We start from the raw sequence: 21,171 nt of genomic DNA, 5'->3' as shown, positions 1-21,171 counted from the left end.
ACCAAATGTATAAAACCTTCTGTGTTATAATAAATCGACCTCTATGTGTTTTTCTGTAATAGATGGTCATTTCAAAAGGTCCAAAAAACAGTTTACCTAATAAGTAAAATAAATGTAAGACTAGCCCTGACAGTCATTCATTTTGATCCCAAGCTATAAAATAGGCAGTGATTTTCAAAACATCATATGTTGGTCCAAATGTTATGGGACAATGCTGCGAGTAACTACATTGCTCTTCTTCTTTTTACAGGTCTTGTAAAAGAACCTTTATTTTTTAACTGTCCTCTTGGGTATATGTCATGTGGAGATGGAAGCTGCATACCAAGTAGAAAACGCTGTGATTTTACAAAGGACTGTCCAAATGGGTTTGATGAGGTGTCTTGCGGTACGTCTATTTGTTTGTACATCATAGCTTACAACTGTCCATCATTTAGAAAGAATGTCTTGTTTTTGCAGTAATGATACTCTGTTGCTTTCTCCTTTGCAATATTAAAATTTCCTAATATATTAAGGTTATTTTTTTTTATTAACCAATTTTTGTTTTCTAGATCTTGTGTTTTTTTCCCAATAATTTGATATACAAAGGTTTTGTTTTACTTTTGAGCTGCCACTCCAATGCTGAGCTTACTGGTATATATGGCAAATCTTCACTTATGTCTTTCTTAACTACATTTTAACGGATTTAAAGAAAGCAATGCTTTTACCCTGGCTTTAGTGTGTAACCCTAGATGTAAGAATCTGTAAGAATCCACTTATAGACATGTTCCCAAATCTTTCTGTAATTTGTCACCGCCCTGCAGAGTTTGCAGAGTAAAAATTCCACATAATATGTATCATGAGCCAAACATGACTTTCTGCTCCAGCCATCTGGTCGTTAAAAAAAGTTTGAAAATAACTGGGCTTTATATCAATCTATGTGGTATATTGCTGCTAATATTAGCTATGTTGAATATGTTCTTTTACTAGCATTTGTTTCTTGATCTTCTAAGATTGAACTGCAAGTGCAGTATAGGACACAAATTAAATTAGTTTTTGTATCCAATAATAAATAATTAATTGTATTTATAAATGTACATGTAGGTATCTAATGTATTTGTAATTCAATGCTGCGGCACATATTTTTTACTTTATTCTTTTTTTAATATTTATTTTATGACAGGTTATAGTTCTACTTTACCAGACCAACAGTAGTAGATTTTCTTTCAATTTGATTTAGAATTTAGGTGTACCTAGGCAATTTTACATACCAGAAAATACACTGCTATTTATTAAATATTCACTTTTTTGGTTTAATTGCACTATTTTTGTTCTAGCTTCTAAATGTGACTTTGAATCAGATAGCTGTGGATGGTATGAGAGACGAATTGCTGATTTTTTTAACTGGATCAGGCAATCACCGAGCCACCTGCAGCCTGAATATACCTCCCAAGCTCCCCCTCAGGATCACTCTACAAGCTCCTCCAAAGGTAATTAAAAATCCCAAAACATGGAGGTTACCATTGTAGACCTCTTTTTGTAAAAATGCTAATTGCCTAATACTTACTTGAGCGGTAATTCACAGTGGATATAACAAGTTCCCGAAAATCTGCATATAACTAATTGCCGTGTCGATTTCTAGGACTCAGATGGCTTGTAACCTCCATTTTCCATACTTTTGCCTCTCTTTATGCCGTCTATTGTAAAGAATGTGGATAATGACCTGGATGCACAGTTATTTACAGTTGTCACTTCGAGATCTTTTTATATTGTTGTATAACCGCACCCTCCAGTTTATTGTGAGCTCTGGGCCTTTCACATAAATGACTTTCTTACACATGAGTGTGTTGGAAGGCGACATACAAACACTGGATATTTAACCACCAATATGAACCAAACCTTTGTCACTGACCAAAACATGTATGCAAATAGGTTCTTTTCACTGTCCAGGCCAGGCCATTCAGTAGACCTCCAATAATGTGAAAACTAAACTCACCTGTCTTAGCTCCCTCAGCAATGCCAACATCTTCACCAAGTCCATTTCTGGGTTTGAGATCTTTGGACAATTTGATTGGGCATACTGGAATGACATAACTCCCACATATGTGCAAGGGTGTTCATTTGTATGATTTTTAATAGGCAGGCAAGTTTGTTTTATTACAGAAGAGACCTAGGCCCTGATTTATTAAAGCTCTCCAAGGCTGGAGAGAATACACTTTAACCAGTGAAGCTGGGTGATCAAGAAAACCAGGAATGGATTTGTTAAAATCATTGCTATTTGCCAAGAAATGTTTTGAATCCTGGACCAGATCCATTCTAGGTTTGCTGGATCACCCAGCTTCAGTAATGAAAGTGTATTCTCTCCAGCCAGAGAACTTTAATAAATTAGGGCCATAGAGTCTGGTTTATTAAAGCTCTCCAAAAGGGGAGATGATAGACTATCATGGGTGAACCAGTAAAACTAAAATGGATCTGGTCCAGAATAGGAAACATTTGCCAATTCATAGCTAATGATTTTTAAGAAATTCATTCTAGGTTTGCTGGATCACTCAGGTTCTCCAATGGAAGTCTTTCTCCAGTCTTAAATTGTTTCAGTAAATTAGGCCCATAATATGTTTCTCATGTTAAAAAGAGCTTTCTAGTTGCAAAGATTTAATTTTGGAAGTTTAATCCCATTTGACAAAAAAGTATATGTTTAAAAAATCATAAGTTCTTTACAGCTAGGTCGGGCACATTCATAAAGAAAACATAGTGGGGACCTAGAATACAGTAAAGTTGGAGGATGTAAACGCTGGTTATATTCACCTCAAATATATTCCTATTTCAAAGTCTTATTAGGAGAGAGTTGCGGGGTATATGTGTAAAGCTAAGCAACAGGATCATTGCTTCTCTTTCCAATGCTCCATTCAACTGCTGGAATCTAAAAAATGAACTGGTACTTCCAGCTGTAATGGAGCATATGTATCTTTTACCTGGCCAAGAGCACAAAGTAACAAGGAAAGGTTTTCTTGCACTTCCATCCTAAGTCCGCTGTTAAAGATGATTGGTGGCAAGGACATGGAGTGAGACCTTCGACTGCAGAAAACTTAGATCGTAGGTATAAAAGAAATTTGTCATGGCAGGACATTGGGTCCTTTGGAAACATGGAATTGGTAAATCAGACTGGGTCAGAAACAAGTGGGAAGCATTCTCCCAGAACAGTGGAAACAGTTCAGCTAAGAAGATATAGTACAGAGGTGGTAGGCAGGTGCATTGTTCAGGATATCAGCCGTGGTCAAAAATAGGTAGCAAAAAGGTGATACACAATTAGTGGTCAGGTGCTTCTTAGAGAGTCAAGGGCTTTTCTCATGACATCTTCTCTGTTAGTTAGTAATAAATCTATTTCTTGTGATGTGTCTGGTACTGTTGTAGACAGGAGGTAGAATACAAACCAATATATGATCACAGCATGAATACTACTACAAGCTACTTTAATGAAAGTTTTATGTGAAACTTGGAAAAGAGCAATGACCTACTGCAGTTCAGTTCAACGCTTGTATCTTGATAAACAGCATAAAATTTTAATAGCGGTGTAGAAACTGATCAATTACCCGACATCTTTCAAAGGCATTCAAAGTACACATTGCCTGTCCTACACCTAACATATCTTAAATAGCTGTTTATTTATTTATGCCCTGATCTGCTAGGTCACTTCATGTTTATTCAGAAAAAGAGCAGCAACTTTTCACAGATTGCCGAATTACGGAGCCCGAAGTTCAGCCAGGCAGCAGCGGGCTGTTCCATGACCTTCTGGTGAGAAACTCTTTTATCCTTTTTTGTTCATGTGACAATCACTTTTTTTGTTTTGCATGCTGTGCTTCTTATCAGTTATGTGGCTCAGATTACAGAGCTGGATGAGTTATTATAATTCTTTCATCATTTTATCTGATTATTTCCTTGTAAGAATTCTCAATTTAAAAACAAAAAATGTTGCTTATTTGCAGATTCCTCAAGTCTTGTTTACTCCTGAATCATTATTTTATCACACAAAGTGAACTAAAGGGAAAAATAGAAAGATCCATGCAGACAGGTCCTTTATTGCAGAAGGGACAGGCAATATCCCATTTGCAATAAAATAAGTTTCACTGCCTTTTCTGAATTTTGTAAGTATGTTGCAGGCTCCACCATATTCATGGAGTTCTCTTCCAGGGTTTGGGCAGGTTTACTTTTTCAGGATCTTTGGCCATCTTAACTGGGCAGGTAGTAATGATGTAACTCCTGTACAAGTACACAAGGATTAATTCAATCCTGCTACCCAAGTGTATGCCTGGATACACTGAGCACCATACACATTCTTTAGTATTAAATCCAAGGTGTAATTAGGTATACTAAGGCTTGGCTGGTATAATTTACAATTGGCTTGTGTGACTCATACTTTTAGTGTACCTATGGCTACTTAAGTACACCCAGTATTGATATGTTAAATATAGATATAGTCTGCTTGGTTGAGTTATCCACTGACTTCTTGTGGCTTTTGCATAATATTATTATTATTAATATTAATAATAATAATAATAATAATAATATTAATAATAATAAACAGGATTTATATAACCCCAACATATTACGCAGCACTGTACATTTATTAGGGGTTGCAAATGACAGACAGATACAGACAGTAACACAAGAGGAGAAGAGGACCCTGTCCCACAGAACTTACAATCAAGGAGGTGGGCGAAGACCGGGAAACAGTGATATCTTACCGCCGTATTTCCTAACTCTGTTCCTGCATACCTGAAAATTCGAGAGGCCCCACTTAACTTTGTGTTCCGGCTTATCTTGTTACATATTACATAAAATTAAATAAAAAAAAACAAGAGAATAAATGGGACCCTACATAATAGACACAACATGCCTGCAAACCTGGGAACCCTTAAAACAGAGCCCTCAATGCTTTTAGATGTTTTACCTCTCCAGGATTAACAAAAAACTGGATTATCAATTTTATGTGAATGACCCTTTAAATAAAGCAATTGTTATTAGGAAATATTGGAATTGATCTGTTCTGGAATTGTTCACAGTAGAATTTTTTGTTGTTTCAGGTATTATAACTATGGACCGGCTGTGGGAGCAGCAGAAATACTTCTCCATATAGATAATGAGAATTCTCACACTGTGCTGTGGAGAACATACTACAGTCAGGGAAATCAGTGGTGGAAGGGATTTATCCAGCTTGATCGTCTATCTCAGCCTTTCCAGCTGTCAATAAATAAGATCAGTATGGGGCTGTATGAAGGTGTATCTGCTATTGATGACATTGTGTTTGAGAACTGTTCTCTGCCCCCTCGTGCATCTAGCTGCAATGGACCTGACCAGTTCTGGTGTTCCAGCACCGAGGCTTGTATCAGCAGCCTACTGGTGTGCGACCTGATTGATGATTGTGGAGATAGGTCTGATGAGAATAACTGCAGTAAGTGACCCCTTTATTGTACCTCCAATTTGGCAATGATAACTAGAAACAGAACTGATGAGGTAGTTGCTAGCAGCTAGTGCTAGAAAGTCACATTTAACTTGATTTGTTCAGTAATCTTGAAGCTGTTCCAGTATGTTCCTTGGATCCAATGAGTGCCAAACGCTTACCCCAAATTCTTTCCTCTACAATTTATCATGAATGCCGCATCTATACTTATCTATACTTCCCACCACTCCTCATCTGCTGCCTCTCTTTGCAGTTCTCTACACTGGCTTCCATTTCATCTCAGGATCAAATTCAAGTTATTTGCCTTTAATCCATCTTGTTCCACCTACATTTCTGATCTGATACACAAATACACCCCTAGCTGCTCTCTTTGCTCCTTCAATGACCTACTAATGACTTCCGCGGTCATAACTGTGACCCTTGCACAGCTCCAAAACATCTTTAGGGCTCCTGTTGTGTGCTACCTCCCATACCTTTTAGATTGTAAGCTTTTTTGGACAGGGTCCTCTTCTCCTCCTGTGTCATTGATTTTATCTGTTTGTCATTTGCAAGCCCTATTTATTATGCCCCAATAATATGTTGATAATATGTTGGCTAATATTGCAACACAGTTAAAATTCTAATTCAATTTGTCAATATTACTACTGTGCTTAAGTCAGAATGTCCACTTGGAAAACTATTATATATAATATATTGAAATATTAACATTCAATCAAGACACAGGGGTGCAAAAAGAGGTATTGCCTAATGCAGGTCTTTCATTTTGTGGAAAACTTTTTATTGCCTACTATATTTAATTAAATGTACCTAAAATAGAAAAATAGATCATTCTTACCTTACACCCATTTCTTGTTGGACGAGACATTGCAGTTGTCTTTGTTGGATCCTTTGTAAAACAGGGATAAAAAACCTTACAAGAAGATGCTCTAGTTCATTGCAAAAGCCTCTCATTTTGAGATTCAGTCTATGTTGTGTTTCATAGGCATCTATCTCAAGGCTCTATGGGCAGAAAACTGGGGAAGATAAATATAATTGTAACTTTATGGTGTACAAGTACATTGGTCATCTACAGAGAACAGAGAGGGGTCCAGGCCAGCATTTCATTTTTGATGGAAGGTCTACTTTAGGCACAAATTTTAAATATTCCCTAAAATATAACAATTCACAACAGGTAACGAAAGAAAAAGTAGCTTCTAATTAACCACCTGGGCGTTACACTGAGGTCTAGATTTCTGTACCAAAAGTGTTACAGGTTTTCATGAAATTTTTTTTTTTAAATTGTAGACCTGTAACTTACAGAAATATGTCCGAATAGGGGTCTAGTGGATATAATGAATATAAAAAATGTTTGAAACACACAATCATGTAAAAAAAAAAAAATTACTTTTAATAAAATTAAAGGAAAAACACAAAATTCAGTTTAAACAAGAATACATAAATAAATGAAAAATACTGAAAATGCGATAATTCGGTATAATGTATAGTAATATATTTTTCTAAAACACCTCCCTAGTGTCCGTCACATACCTATAGACAAATCACATAAATATATTTTCTATTATTTTGTATTGGATTGGATACAGGACTTTGTATTCAATCCAATACTGAAAATGCGATAATTCGGTATAATGTATAGTAATATATTTTTCTAAAACACCTCCCTAGTGTCCGTCACATACCTATAGACAAAACCACATAAATATATTTTCTATTATTTTGTATTGGATTGGATACAGGACTTTGTATTCAATCCAATACAAAATGAGAACAAAATTCAAACTCTCATTATGTATTGGATTGAATACAAACTCCTGTATCCAATCCAATACAAAATACATACTTTGTATTTATTTTTTTTAATTGAAACTCATTCATTCATTTTGTATTGGATTGAATACAAACTCCTTTATTCAATCCAATACAAAATGAATGAATGAGTTTCAATTTGAATTTCCCGCACACGCGCCGACGTCATCGCGCATGTACGCACAAGAAGCCGGCCGGCTGTTTTTTTCCTCCGCCGGCCGGCTTCTTGTTTCAGAGATCACCCGGCGCTGGAACGAGAACGACGCTGGATGATCAGCGGGACCAGGTAAGAAGCCGGCCGGTATCTTGTGTTCCACCGGACGGCCAGCGGAACACAAGATGCCGGCCGGCTTCTTACCTGGTCCCGCTGGTATACGAGAAGGCACCCGACGCTGGAGAGGGAGACCGACGGACGAGGATTGACGGAGGACGACGCTGGAACACGAACCCGACGCTGGATGAGCACAGGGGGACCGAGATTTTCCCTACATTAAAATCCCCACTTACCTCGGGCTTAACGAAAAGAGCAACTTTTTTTAGCCCGTACGAAGGTCGGGCTTAACGGTCGGGAGGTTAAGAGATAAGTTGGCTGTAAACTAAAGAAGTCCTTGTGGCTGAAACGCTTTAGACTTAAATATTATGGCCCTGTATTTTAATCATTCCATTATTATTATTATTATTAAACAGGATTTATATAGCGCCAACATATTCCATTTTTATCTCTTGCTTAGAATATGTGTTTATTAATACATAGCTCATGTAGCAGATATCTCTGACAATTGAATAATTGTTATGGAATCATTTTTTTTTCTCTGATAATTCTTTAATACCTTAAAAATAAAATGTTTTTATTGTTTAGAACTTGGCCCTCTAAAATGACTTCTTTTGTGTAATTACCCGTCTCCTATTTCACATTAATATTGGTTTATTCCTTTGATAAACATGCTGATGAATCCAGGGTGTACCACACTTTGGGTTTGTCTGTCTTTAATGTTTATACATAAATAGATGATTGTGTTCCCAATACAGATTTTGTAATAAATTAAAAGTGCCAGGCTGTTAAGTATGCATATATTATAATAGCATTAAAGAGGCCTGCTTATATAAAAATTATATGAAAGTGTATTCCAACCAGATAATAATATTTTGCATTTAAAGTGATTTTTTCCTGTTCTTAAAAACAACTGCTGAAGTCTAGGCACATTGGTTTGTCTACAGATATCTATGTTATTTACACAGTTGGTAAGCTGATAAATATCTTGTAAATGCTCTATGAAATGTAAATAACTCAAGCTGTGTAATCTGCTCTGATAAATAGCTAGTAAAGACCATTTAATTTATTATTTATTAAAACAAAAATAAATGAATAGTTATACAGCAGGCAGCAATAACCAACAGAAATTGATATTCGGTTAACCAAACTACATCATCCAAAAATGTAATCTAAGTGCAAGTTTAACACATAAAGTAACATATAGGGGATGATTTACTAAAAGTGGTTAGGCTTTTCACTATGGATTTATTTCACCTAGCTTAGTGAATGAGGGGAAGTTTTGCTGACCTTATCCGTCTATATGTGGGCAACCATGCTTTTTTTGTTCATTTTATTGCGTATGATTGGATATTCTGAGCAAAGGTAATTTTCACCACTTTCAATAAACTAAATAAATTATCACATGCAGAATGATAAATCATTTTGCTATGTGATCAGTCTCACCTTTGTGGCTTCTTCAGAGATTGCTGAAACCAAAAGTTAGTTTTAAAATACCATCATCTATGCCCATGGGGCCCTGTGGGTTTTCCATTGAAATTGATTCCACCTATTTCACACCAAGCCCTGTCAAACAGGTATCAATTATCTGATGTTCACTTGTCAATACAGGTTTAGCATTTTAACAGCCTGGGTCTAGGAAATGGGTAGTTCCACAGGAATCTAACCTACATTAATTTAATGGGTGAAATGATGAAGGTTAGTCAGCCCAACAGTGGTAGACATAAACAGTCCAAAGATTAGGATAAAGGCTGAAGAAAGACAAACAATCAATATAATTGTTGTTACTATTCCAGAACAAGTCCAGCTGAATGTGACTAGCATGTGTTTCAATGTATATGTTAGCTGCTTAAAGGAGTTACATCTATCCATGGCCAATAAATTTATTGAAGACTACCCTATCGAAAGGGTGGCAATGCTGCTGCATAATGGTGAAAAAATAGTAAATCTACTAGCAGAATACATAAAAATAATGTAATATTTGTTTTCACTTAGTTTCACTTTATCTATTGTACCCACTAGGGGAATTCCCTTCCCTTCCCTCTTGTTCTGGAGCCAATGGTCACAAAACACATGAAGTGAAGGGAAATATGATAGTAAAAGCATTTTTAAACTCAAAAACTAGTACAAAAGTTCCTACTGGACTTTGTCCTCTATGTCTAAAACCCACTTTATTTCAGCCTCTGAATTACAATGTGACTTTGAAGACGGACTGTGTAACTGGGTTCAAGACACGGAAGATGACTTTGACTGGACAAGAAATCAAGGTCAAACTCCGACTCTAGACACAGGACCGATGAAAGACCATACTTTGGGCACAGCTCGAGGACATTACCTCTATATTGAGACTTCAGAGCCTCAGATGTACAAGAACCAAGCTGTCCTACTGAGCCCCGAAATAGATGCCACCATCAACAACAATAACAAAACCTGCATCTTCCGTTTCCATTACCACATGTTTGGAAGGCAAATCTATTCCTTGGCAATTTACAAGCGAACTATGAGGAACACTAGAGGCCAGTTACTCTGGCAGGCTTTTGGAAATAAAGGAAACAGATGGTTAAAGAAAGTCGTGTATATAAACAGTTCTTCTCCATTCCAGGTATTTTTGTATATTTCATTTTATTATTCATCTAACATAATTCAAAAACATAAAAAAGTAATAAAAAGTAGGATCAGCTCAGTGAAGACAAGCATTTGCCAGTGAGGCACTCGGCAAGTAAACTAAATCTTTATTGATTGAATACAAAATATGCCATTGTAACCTCCAACTGGAAATTTACCAGTGTCTGACTGTCTGCTTTTGCATTTCATACTGATTCAGTGTAAAATATTCAAGCCAATGAATGAGAATTACAACCAAGGAACTGGAATTGGAGAGGTCAGCAATAGAAGCCAATAAAGTATTTTAGTGAATGTTTCTTTAACCTTACTATGGCATGAATAGGTCCTCTTTACCAATTTGATAGAAGACAAAATAATCCCCAGAATTATCTTATTGGTGATGTCCAATATGCCATTTGTTATAATTCTCTATAATTTGGAAAGTTTTCAGATATGGCCTATTTCCTCTTAATCTCTAAATGTCAATTTTTGAACCCTTGGGACTTAACATGTAGGTAAAACAGATCGATAAAGCAATTCAGTAGAGCCAAATGGAATTATCAGCATGGTGGATTAATGCCTTTAAAATGTATTACAGCTCTAAAATCCTAACGGAATGACCTATTGGGTCAGCCCATCTAAAAAGAGGTTTTAGATATAGATGCTATTTGGTAAGATAAGCCATCCTCCAAATGCCTAAATCTGGTAATGATTCATATGTATGTTTCCTGCCCTGCTCACCTTAGAGTCTCACTTTTTGTACACCAGTTTTGCTCCTCATGTGTTCCTTACTACTTGTTCTGCACTCAAATAAAGACCTTCAAACCAAGGAGCAGAGATTTTAATAGTCTCTGCAATGTTAGTTTTAGTACAGTTGGAATTAACTGGATTGGAAAGACAGGAAAATGTAATGAGAAAAAGGGTATTTTTAAACCCTACCAAGCGTAATGTACATGCAGTACCACAGACTTGGAGGGTTGTTTTTGGGATGAAATTTTTATTTAGTAGAGACATACTTTTTATGAATGTATTTCTAGTGATTGCTGATTTTTAAGTATGCAGCTAATTCTGAATATATATGCATTTATGTATGCTTGTTCTTTATGTAAGTAGCTGACCCACGATAGTACATATTAGAATAGAAGTTATGTTTATAAGAATTTATATTCCAAGTCCCTACTTCAATCTAAATAGGGTTATTCTGTTTAATTAATGTTTAATTTAATTTAATTTAATTTATATTTATTTTCCCTACCTCAATTCCAATGGATTTACACCATTTTAGCTTTTTGAAAAAAGGAAAAGTAGTAAAAGTTCTGTTAAATGGTGTTGTCATTTCAGTATAGTTTTAATGAGCAGATGATTGATTATTTCAAATTATTATAAATGAATCAAAAATAATAAATGCCCATCTGCCACCCTTCTCTCCCATATGGTACTATACACTGAGGTCATCTGCTAATCATGGAGTCACAGATGTCCTCTGTACCCACTCTAACATGGACATACAAGCTTAAAGTCCAATTTAAGCTTTTAGCCAGGCTGTGGAAAAATGTGCCTGAAGAAAAATAGTAAGGGCCGTATTTACAAATTTTGCATTTGCTTTAATGTTTCCCAGTATGCAGAGTGCAAATATGTGAGAGCAGTGGTCGTCTTTGCAGCCATCTGATATGCTCCTTGCTGTTGGACTTTAAATTCTTCAGTCAGCTTAAACTCCTTTCCTCCTGTTTTTTTGCAATATATTTTATTTATTTTAGCCACACATACACTTTTAAATCTGTAAATTCCAGTAAAATAACCTTCTCCACTATATAAACTTTTTTTTTACAAGCCACCTTTAATGTATTAAGCCTTAACTATTGATCTTGCCATACATATTCTTTGTTATCATCCTTTGCATTATCAATGTTTTTGTGAATTATGTAGTAACTCTCCTACTCATTTAATTTACCAGAACAAAATTTATTACAAAGGTCAGTGAAATTAAATATCTTGTATGTACTATGAATTACATAACCCTACAGTCATTTCTGAAGCCTTGATTTTGTCTATGGGGAAATTTGTTCTACCTTCAATATTTTGAGATAAATATTGTTGATTCAGTTACATCCTAAAGGCAACCCTAAAAGGGAAGTATCAGATAAAATTCCTGACACTCAGCAGTAGAGTTTATCTAGATATAAGATATTTGCATTAACATGCAGTTGAATAGCTGTACTTAATAAAGTGGCCAGTGAGTGTACATACTTTTTTTATTTTTGCTCATAGATCTGCTGAACATTCAGCATGACCTTCAGCATGATCATACAAAGGCTCAACCATGAGTGGTTCTCTTTAAATCCAGAGTCTCTATTCTTAAGTAGGTGTTGTGGTAGTATGTGGTAGTTTCTACTAATCTACATTGTATTATTTGTGTTCCTATTTTGGATTGAATAAGGTTGGCATTAGCATTGAGGTTCAGGATTAGGTAATAAGGTCAGGTCGATAGAGCTTTAATTTTAAAGCAGGGAACCTGATATTCCCTGAAACATTCCCTGATGGAGAATTAATTACTGCCATTGAAACACATAGCCCTGGACCTTCTCCTTCAGGGCATGTTTGGGTAATATCAGATTTACTGCTTTACAAACAGAGCCCTTGGTGTATAGGAAGAAAATCATTGTAATTCATTTGCTTCACATTAGTTATAAAGGTACATTAAATATTTGTTTTGGGTGCCTCAATGTTATTTAAAATTGTGGGACCCAAAAAAAAATTGTTCATTGTATTTCTATGAAACCCATTGTACCCTCATCTCTCATCCATCTATCTATCCTCCTATCTATCCATCATGTCTGATACTAACCATTTATCTTTCAATCCCTTTACCTTCCTCTTGGGTAATCCATTGATCAGTTCATTAATCCATCCTTCTACCTGTTAAAGCTTCCTTTCATCCATGTCTCATTTCTCATTGCTACTCATTCCCCTGTTGGTCCATCCTTAAAATTAAAATTCATGACAGTTATTTTCAGACTGCCAAAGTGAGAATAATATTTAATAGCTCTCATGGTTTACTAGGTAAAATCCATAGATTCCCATCTAAGGACTAAGGTGATTATGGATTCTCCATACAACCTGTCGTAAAACGAGCATTTCTCTGTTAATAAAAAAGGAGCACCATTTGTACCTATCGAATTTATAAATGAGTTGTAAAATGATCTTCACGGTATCTGCTCTCTCTGAACTGACATGCAAGTTTGGTTGAAGATGATAATTTGTTAAATGGCGGTCAACACATTTCTAACTCTAAAAATCCAATTACGGAGATTTACTGAAACTCACTGAAAGGAGTAGATGGGAAATTGACCTGGCCGCTAAATTCTGAGGTTGATTCAGTGCAGCAGAACTGAGATCAGCTGAGTGAGGCTGCCTTATGTAAGTTTCTTTCCTGTTCCAAGGCAATCAGTTTTGGCTGGTATCCTCATAATACTAGCGTGCATGCTCCAGGCCATAGTCTGCTAGAAAAAGATAAAAAGTATTTTATTTATGTAACTGCCAGGATCACAAAGAATGCATGTTTACATTATTTACAACACAGTTGTGTTATTACAGCATTGCAATCAATTATTTAAATGTTGGATAAAGATGGTTTAAGGCAGAGCAGGTGCAGCTCTGGCACAACTTGACAAGGGGAAGGCAGTTGGCACCACAAGTATAGGTATTAGAACAACATGAAGAAAAACTCAATTGGGGAGTATGTTTTCTTGATATTATAATTAGTGTGAACTTTTCTGATAGCAATAAAGACTGTTAAAAAGGCGAATCGATCTGATAGAAAAGCTGGATATTTTTTTTAAAGAAAATTGTTTGAAATGTAATTGAATGCCTTGCCTCCTTATGATTATCAAGTCTTTATTGGGAAGCAGTTATATGCAGGATCTCAAACATTCAGTGTTAAAGTGTATGTTCACCCCAATTTTTGTATTCAGTGCATCTATATTTTGTAATATAGACATTGGGGCTGATTTATCAAAGCTCTCAAACACTTTCATCAGTGAAGTTGTGTGATCCAGCAAATCTGGAATGGATTTCTTAAATATATCTAGCTATTTGTTAGAAAATGTTTTAAATCCTGGACTAGGCCCATTCCAAGTTTGCTGGATCACCCAGATTTACTGATGAAAGTGTATCCTCTCCAACCTTGTAGAGCTTTATTAAATCATACACCCATTGTGTGCATGTATATTATCCAATATCTATGGTTTATACTAATAATCTAATCCATAATCTATGCTTTATGGTTCATTGTTGATAGCAGCCTTTTTAACTAATACCATACATAAAAAACAAACAAAACCACTGCAAAAAGAGGTCTATGAAGGCTCATTTTCTTAGGGCTCAGATATCTTACTCTTCCAATCACAGTAGGTTGTTATCTACTAATTAACCCAGGAGGGGGCGTTATACTTTATTTTCTTCCCTTGTCCAAGTTGACTGCTGTCAAAGACTTTGCCACTTGCATCACTGCTATACCAACATAAGACAACAAAAGCCACAATATTAGGGAGGGTGAAGCTTTTCTGGTGCCTTTGCAAATCAGATTAAAGATCTGTGCCTCTTTTTCCTGCTTAGATTCACCCATTGAGAAGTAGGTACATCCCCTCCCTACACTAACCTATCTAAAATTTTTAACTCTGTTTGCTCTGGCAACCCCCTTCACCCTTTCATGTTTTCTCTACACTGATACCTCCCTCCTTTGCTCTGGGCCTCCCTGTAAATGCCCAGTCAAGTTCCTAATTTGTTGCGGATGACATGCACTGTCCTTGTCTATCAGCTACTAATGGAGCATAAAGATGCATATTTGTTTACATCTCTTTTAAAGTATATCTAAACCCATTCCTGTGATAATTTGTGCAGTAATGTACTTTATGCTACCTTTATCAGCTATCAGGTGGCAAACAACCAACCATAGAAACTAAAACAAATAAATCCCTGTTGCTGGCTTTTAAAAATATATTGATATGTTTTATGATACTAGTGGTATAAGTTTATATTTATACCCAGGTTTGTAATTGTATGAAAAATTGCAATGGGAATACATTGTGTGGTCATTTTATATAAATTGTGCTTCCAATGGATTTGCCAAGAGACCAATGCTTCTGTATTTTTTCTTTTTTAGCTATTAATCACAGGCATGGTGGGTGATGGATTCACTGGAGATATTGGCATTGATGACCTCTCTTTTTTAAACTGTACATTGTACAAAGGTAAGTTATTATTGCAAAATGTAGTTAGTTACATTTTTCTTAAACAATTGTTGCATCAATATGCATAGTGGTGCTCAGTGAAAACGAGTGTGGGAAATAGAGTTCAAGGGGAAAACTACATATTAAGTTTCCATAGCAAAATGTTGATTTGGCAATATTCATCGTCCTATACTTGTGCCAAAAATGTACAGTGTCAAAAGGTGGAAGCCAGAATAGTAAGAATATTGCCATGGGCAGGATCACGCCACAATACTATCTTGCAGAGTTCACCATGCAATATGACTGTCCTGGAAAGAGGGAACCAGTGAGAGAGGCACACAATCACAAATTTTCTATGACAAAGTTGTCAAACTCAAATACACAGTGGGCCAAAATTAAAAACTTAGACAAAGTTGTGAGCCAAACTTGAAACTGAAATAGCACCGCTACTAAATTTCCCTGTGTCAAGAAAACAGTTCAATGCGGGGCTTAATGTTATGAGTAGCTGGAACTCCCTCTTCACTGAAATAGCACCGCTACTACGATTCCCTTCATCCATAAAACAGTTCAATCTGGGGCCAGGCATAGGCAGAGAGGCTGTTGGTCTAAAGACATAAGTGATGCCGCTACTACAATTCCTGGTATTACTTGCGTCTATAAAACAGTTCAAAACGGGGCTACGCATAGGCAGAGAGGCCGCTGGTCTATAGACGCAATTGATGCTGGGAATTGTATTAGCAGCGTTATTTCAATGCAGCGGCGGGCCAGCTGCAAATCTTTTTTGGGGGCAAAAAAAAAAAAGGACGTTGCGGGCCAGATTTGGACTGCGGGCCAGAGTTTGACACCTCTGCTATATGATGATCCCTGTTTCTCTTACAAGTTTAGGTAGACTGATCATTTAACCTTTGAGCTTGGATCTCTGAAATAAGGCATAGCTGAAAGGAGTACAGGACCCTTTGCTGCTCATCTCCTAATTCAATGACATTTCGATACGAATCTTCGCTATCTATAGTTCGTTAGCTTGAAAAAAGACATAAATCCATAAAGTTCAAGCACTAGGACAATAAACATACTCCAAATCATATCCCAGATAGACATAGTTGATCCAGAAGAAGACAAAAATACTTCATTCAATTTACTCCAACAGGGGAAAAAAAATACCTTCCTGATCACGAGAGGCAATCAGTTGTTCCCTCGATCAACAGTTCCTGTTGTCTTAACTTTAAAACTTTAATACCCATACAATGTGAGATACACGTAACTAACTGGGACCCAAGTCCACCCCTGCCCTGTGGAATAAATTTCTAGCTTTCTTGTCTTAATATACTCAATTCAATTTCTAGCATTAGCACAAAGTCCCATTTTTACACACTTAACTTGAAGTTGTCACCCATCAGATGGAAACCCTTGTGCCAGTAATTACCATGCCATTTTACCTCTATCAGTGACTAAGGACAAATATTTATTTTTTTCCTGAGAATGATGGCTGTGCTGGGACCAATCAGCATGTAAAAGTTGCAAGCTAAGCATCTTCAATGGCCAACTTGCTAGCAATAGTCATTTTAGGACAAAATGACAGTTAACAGTTTAGTAAATCAACCCCAATGTTTATGGATATCAATAGCCTATTGTCTTCCATCAACCACACACACATATATATCAACAACACACTGATAGAGACAGAGGCTAAATATATCCGAATATTCTTCAGTTGTACGTAGAGAAAGAAATCTCATGCAGACAGAAGAGTAGGAATTATACACAGTATTCCAGCTCTGTCAACACGCTGCTAGTTTATTTATATATAATTTAGCACACCGAAACATACTTTAATACTAGCGTTTCTCAGTGTTCTGAGATATGCCATTCACCGTGTGTTTACTGGTTATAACTCATAATCTGCTATAGTACAACAATTTCTGCAAAGTCTGTGAAATTGATCTGGGAAGAACTTATCCAGAGCAGATGGCAATTATGGAGTTTGTCAAGAAATCTATTACATTCAGCTTTCCTTTTGCTGCAAATGCGACTGTCTTATGTAACAAATAAAACCACATCCAGAAAATCAATTTATTCTGCTGGAGGTGCAGGAGGATCTTTCATCAAGAAAACTTTTCTATGTCACAAAAGTCTCCAAAACAGCATAATTCTGTCTGATATTGGTAGATATTAAAAAATCTCTGGGTGAAGCAGTAGGAAAGTCAAGGCAGAAATAAAAAGAAATACAACCTCCGCACAAATTAGTAATAGAAATGCAGTACAAAAGAACTGCTATCGCAAGAAAAACTTTCTGAAAAATGTTTCAGACTTTTAGGAGGCAGAGTGCTTTCCCATATTTCTTTTGTTGTTTTAAATAACTTTTTTAAAAGATTTTAGAAAATCCTTGTTCTGAAGCATGGTCAGTGTACATATTTTAATTATAATTATATATAATTATTTTATAGTTATAAATAATGAAAATGTCTGGCCACTAAAAAATTCTGACCCCCTTAATTTTGTCTCAAAAATTCCACCTTTAAGGTTGAAGTCAAAAATACAAATATCACAGTAAAAAAATAGCTTATTATTAATTGTAATGTATTTCTTGATACTTTTAAAGCCCTTAAATATTGTCACCTGAATTGCGGGGGTGGGGGGTCAGGGAGACATACCTTGAGTAAAAATATCATTTAGGTATGGGTGACAAAATCCCCTTTTTCTTTAAAGAAATCAAGGGTCATTACCATCATAATGGCACTCTTAAGCATCCTAAAGCTTGCATTTTACCAGAAAGACAGTTGCCATCCCATATTAGGAAGTGTCTGAAAAAGGATCCTAATGGCATCATCGTATTAATAAAATCTGCAGATTAAAAAAGACTGTAAACCATTTTTTATGTCACTTTAACATGGTAATGCTTCTTTGAGATTTTAACATGTGGGTTTAGATAAGGTATAAGACTGTGGAGAAATGAAACCTCAGCCACCAAATGAACCCCCAAGTGTTAGGATCCTCAACAAATTCAAAATTTTGTATGATTCCTACATTTTGTAAAGAATACCCGACCGCTGCCCATGCCCTGTAACAACTGCATGTTGTAAGCATTGTAACTATTTCCAATTTGTTGTCAATGTAACAGTTAGAATTTTGTTGCCTGAAACAGTTTACCCATTTGTTACTCATTTGTTGGAGGTTAGCCTGCTTGTTATTAAGTATTTTAATCTAGTCTATGTATTGCCGGTGTTGATTGGTGGACCATATTACCACAATAGAATTCCCAAATTGGTGCCACTATCAAGCCATATTATCCCAATGTGAAGCTATTAATAAACCTTTTTATATGGTAAGGCATGGCATTTTTTGATTGGTTGTTAGAAGTGGCCTCATGGATGTCTTATAGTTTTCAAAGCAACATGGGATGGCTTTCTTGCAGGCAGATATTTGTATAATTGTTATATGTACTCACTGATTTAACCCTCCCCACATTTTTTTCTGTAGTGCCCTTCTACTCTAAGGGCTATCATATCAGATCACAAATTCTTGTCAGTTTACGATCAATCAAAAGGATTGGATCTGACATGAATGGGAAATGAGACCTATCATAAAAGATCAATTTTTTGGTTTCTGATTTGGATTGATTGGATGTGTTGGTAATAATTAATTGCAAGTACACAAGTAATATTAAGTGTGCAAGTGATTGAAGTGTAAACTAAAGCCACTCAACTCCTATCCCTATCCATGTTCCATTGTAGGGCACCACCATCTTCCTTTCTTCTTCCTAGGGACAATCTTTGTCCATCTTGACTGTCTGTGGCAGGATGACATACCTTGCCTGCAGGCGTGTGGAAGTTCATTCATTCCTGGCAAATGCAAGGGAAGCCAGGACTGTCAGATGACCCTGGCAAACAAAGTTGATGCTGCACATGCGCAGCTCAGTTTTTCACATGCAAACAGGCAGGTAACATCACCTGTTCCTTTCTGCAATACCCACCTACCTGACCCATATTTTTGGAAAGTGAGACTTTGGTTCCACTTTAGGTATATCTGATTGAAGTTCCTACCAGGCATTTTCACTGTGTATCATGTATTTTGTACACGCATGTGCAGTGTTTCAGAATTCCAATTTGGTTTGGTTGGTCTAGCACAAAATTTGCAGCAAATCTGCTTGTGTGTTTCAAGTCTTAGAGCCCTTTTACAGCCAGGCGCGCTGCTATGGTTTTCATTACATTGTTAGAATGCATTATAATGACTTTATATTTTTTCCCTTTTTTAAACAGTTCTCAGACTTGCAATATAATTACACATTATGGAAACAGAATATTATGATGACATTTTTGTATATCATTCCATAACATATTTTAAAATCTTATTAGCAAATTGCAGTACTATTTCACCTAAACGTACCTTAACATACCATTTCTCTGCAGGATGTTTGGTAAATGATTAGCAATTTATTTCTGATTAGTTTTCTGCCTTGTGGCCAGCAAAGAAATGTTTACACCACCCTCTTATATATTGGTGTGAGCATTCTTCTCATTTTCACCTTCTGGCTCAACGACCGAATATGCAAATATAGTCCTGATGCAGGCAGATTGTATCAATCTGATTTATAATCTGCGGCTTTAATATAATTCCTTCCCTGAACTGCGAGACAATTACTAAAAGTAACTGTGACGGTTTGGCCAGCAAACAGCTGTGGTGCGCAACAAACAGCAAAGAAAAATATAACCCTAGAACAAAGTGTTCTCGTGTTTGTGGTGTAAATTATTTTGTATAATAAAAAGATAATGCATTTTTTCACCTAAAAATTCAATGGGGCTGATTTACTAATGGAATTTAGGCTGTTCACGTAGGTGAATTATCATCTTGCAAAGGATAATTCATTTAGCTTAGTGAATGCGGTGTTAGTTTACTTTGTAAAGAATACACAGTCATGTGCAAGGAAATCTTAAAAAAAACAGGAATTTTCCTTGCACATGATTGGATAAATGAAGTCAGCAAAGCTTTATCTCACTAATCTAAGCAAAATATTCCTTGCAAGGGGAAAATTCACTTTGCTATGTGAGCATTTTGTTAACCCTACATACACTTTAAATAAATTGCAGACATTTTCAAATGTAAATATTAATATCATAAAAATAAAACGTTGTGCAGGCACCTCCTATTATGGGACGAAACTTTATTACTCACAGTGGTTCTCCCTATAACCCTAACACTGATGCTTATTGCCTTTACCCCCATTGTAATCCTCACACTAAAGCATTCTGTGACCCCAACCATAATAACAGGTCTTTTTGTGACCCTAACACTTACAGTAAACACAAATATACCTGAACCATACTACTAACCTTCCCTGTAACCCAGATTCTTACATTCACTCCACCCTGCCTTTTACATAACCCATCCCATGAGTTATCCTTCAAGGGGGCAGGGTGGGTGACTATACTTTCATCTCCATCTGTCTATCAATGGACAGAGCCGTACAATGAAGTTGTTGCAGGGGCCCATGCTGACTGAAGACTGTACGTCCTTGGAGCCCTGCACATTGCTGGCTATGGATTGTCCAGGGGCCTTCATTCAGATGCACTGCAGTATGTCCGCCTCTGGGTACAGTTATCCTTTAAGTAACCCTAACCCATTGTTTTCATATTTACTTCTCCTACATCAGGAACCTCTGCAGACTAAATTTTCGCCACAAGGAGATATCTCCTTTTTGCTTTAAAAAATATATTAAAATGGACACTTTTGTGCAGCAGCAGCTGCAGCTTTATGACCATTGTGATCTTCTCTGGCAGCCTTGAAATACAGTGAACCTTATAATACATAAGACTCTCACTGTCTAAACTTTA

The 21,171-nt window shown here is 36.3% G+C and overlaps 1 protein-coding gene across 1 annotated transcript in view; it reads left to right on the top strand.

The window, feature by feature from the left end:
- MALRD1 (MAM and LDL receptor class A domain containing 1) overlaps positions 1-21,171 on the top strand; it is a 225,882-nt gene that overhangs the window by 89,005 nt on the left and 115,706 nt on the right. The window contains exons 14-19 of the mRNA XM_072413411.1: positions 251-385; positions 1,314-1,466; positions 3,663-3,768; positions 5,058-5,425; positions 9,692-10,113; positions 15,277-15,364. Coding sequence (XP_072269512.1) covers positions 251-385; positions 1,314-1,466; positions 3,663-3,768; positions 5,058-5,425; positions 9,692-10,113; positions 15,277-15,364 — 1,272 coding nt within the window. The remainder of the gene's footprint in view (positions 1-250; positions 386-1,313; positions 1,467-3,662; positions 3,769-5,057; positions 5,426-9,691; positions 10,114-15,276; positions 15,365-21,171) is intronic.

This window comes from Pyxicephalus adspersus, chromosome 5 (assembly GCF_032062135.1).
Source record: "Pyxicephalus adspersus chromosome 5, UCB_Pads_2.0, whole genome shotgun sequence".
NCBI classification, from domain to species: domain Eukaryota; kingdom Metazoa; phylum Chordata; class Amphibia; order Anura; family Pyxicephalidae; genus Pyxicephalus; species Pyxicephalus adspersus.
Note: the sequence above shows the minus strand (reverse complement) of the source record. Positions and strands in the feature narration are given on the sequence as shown.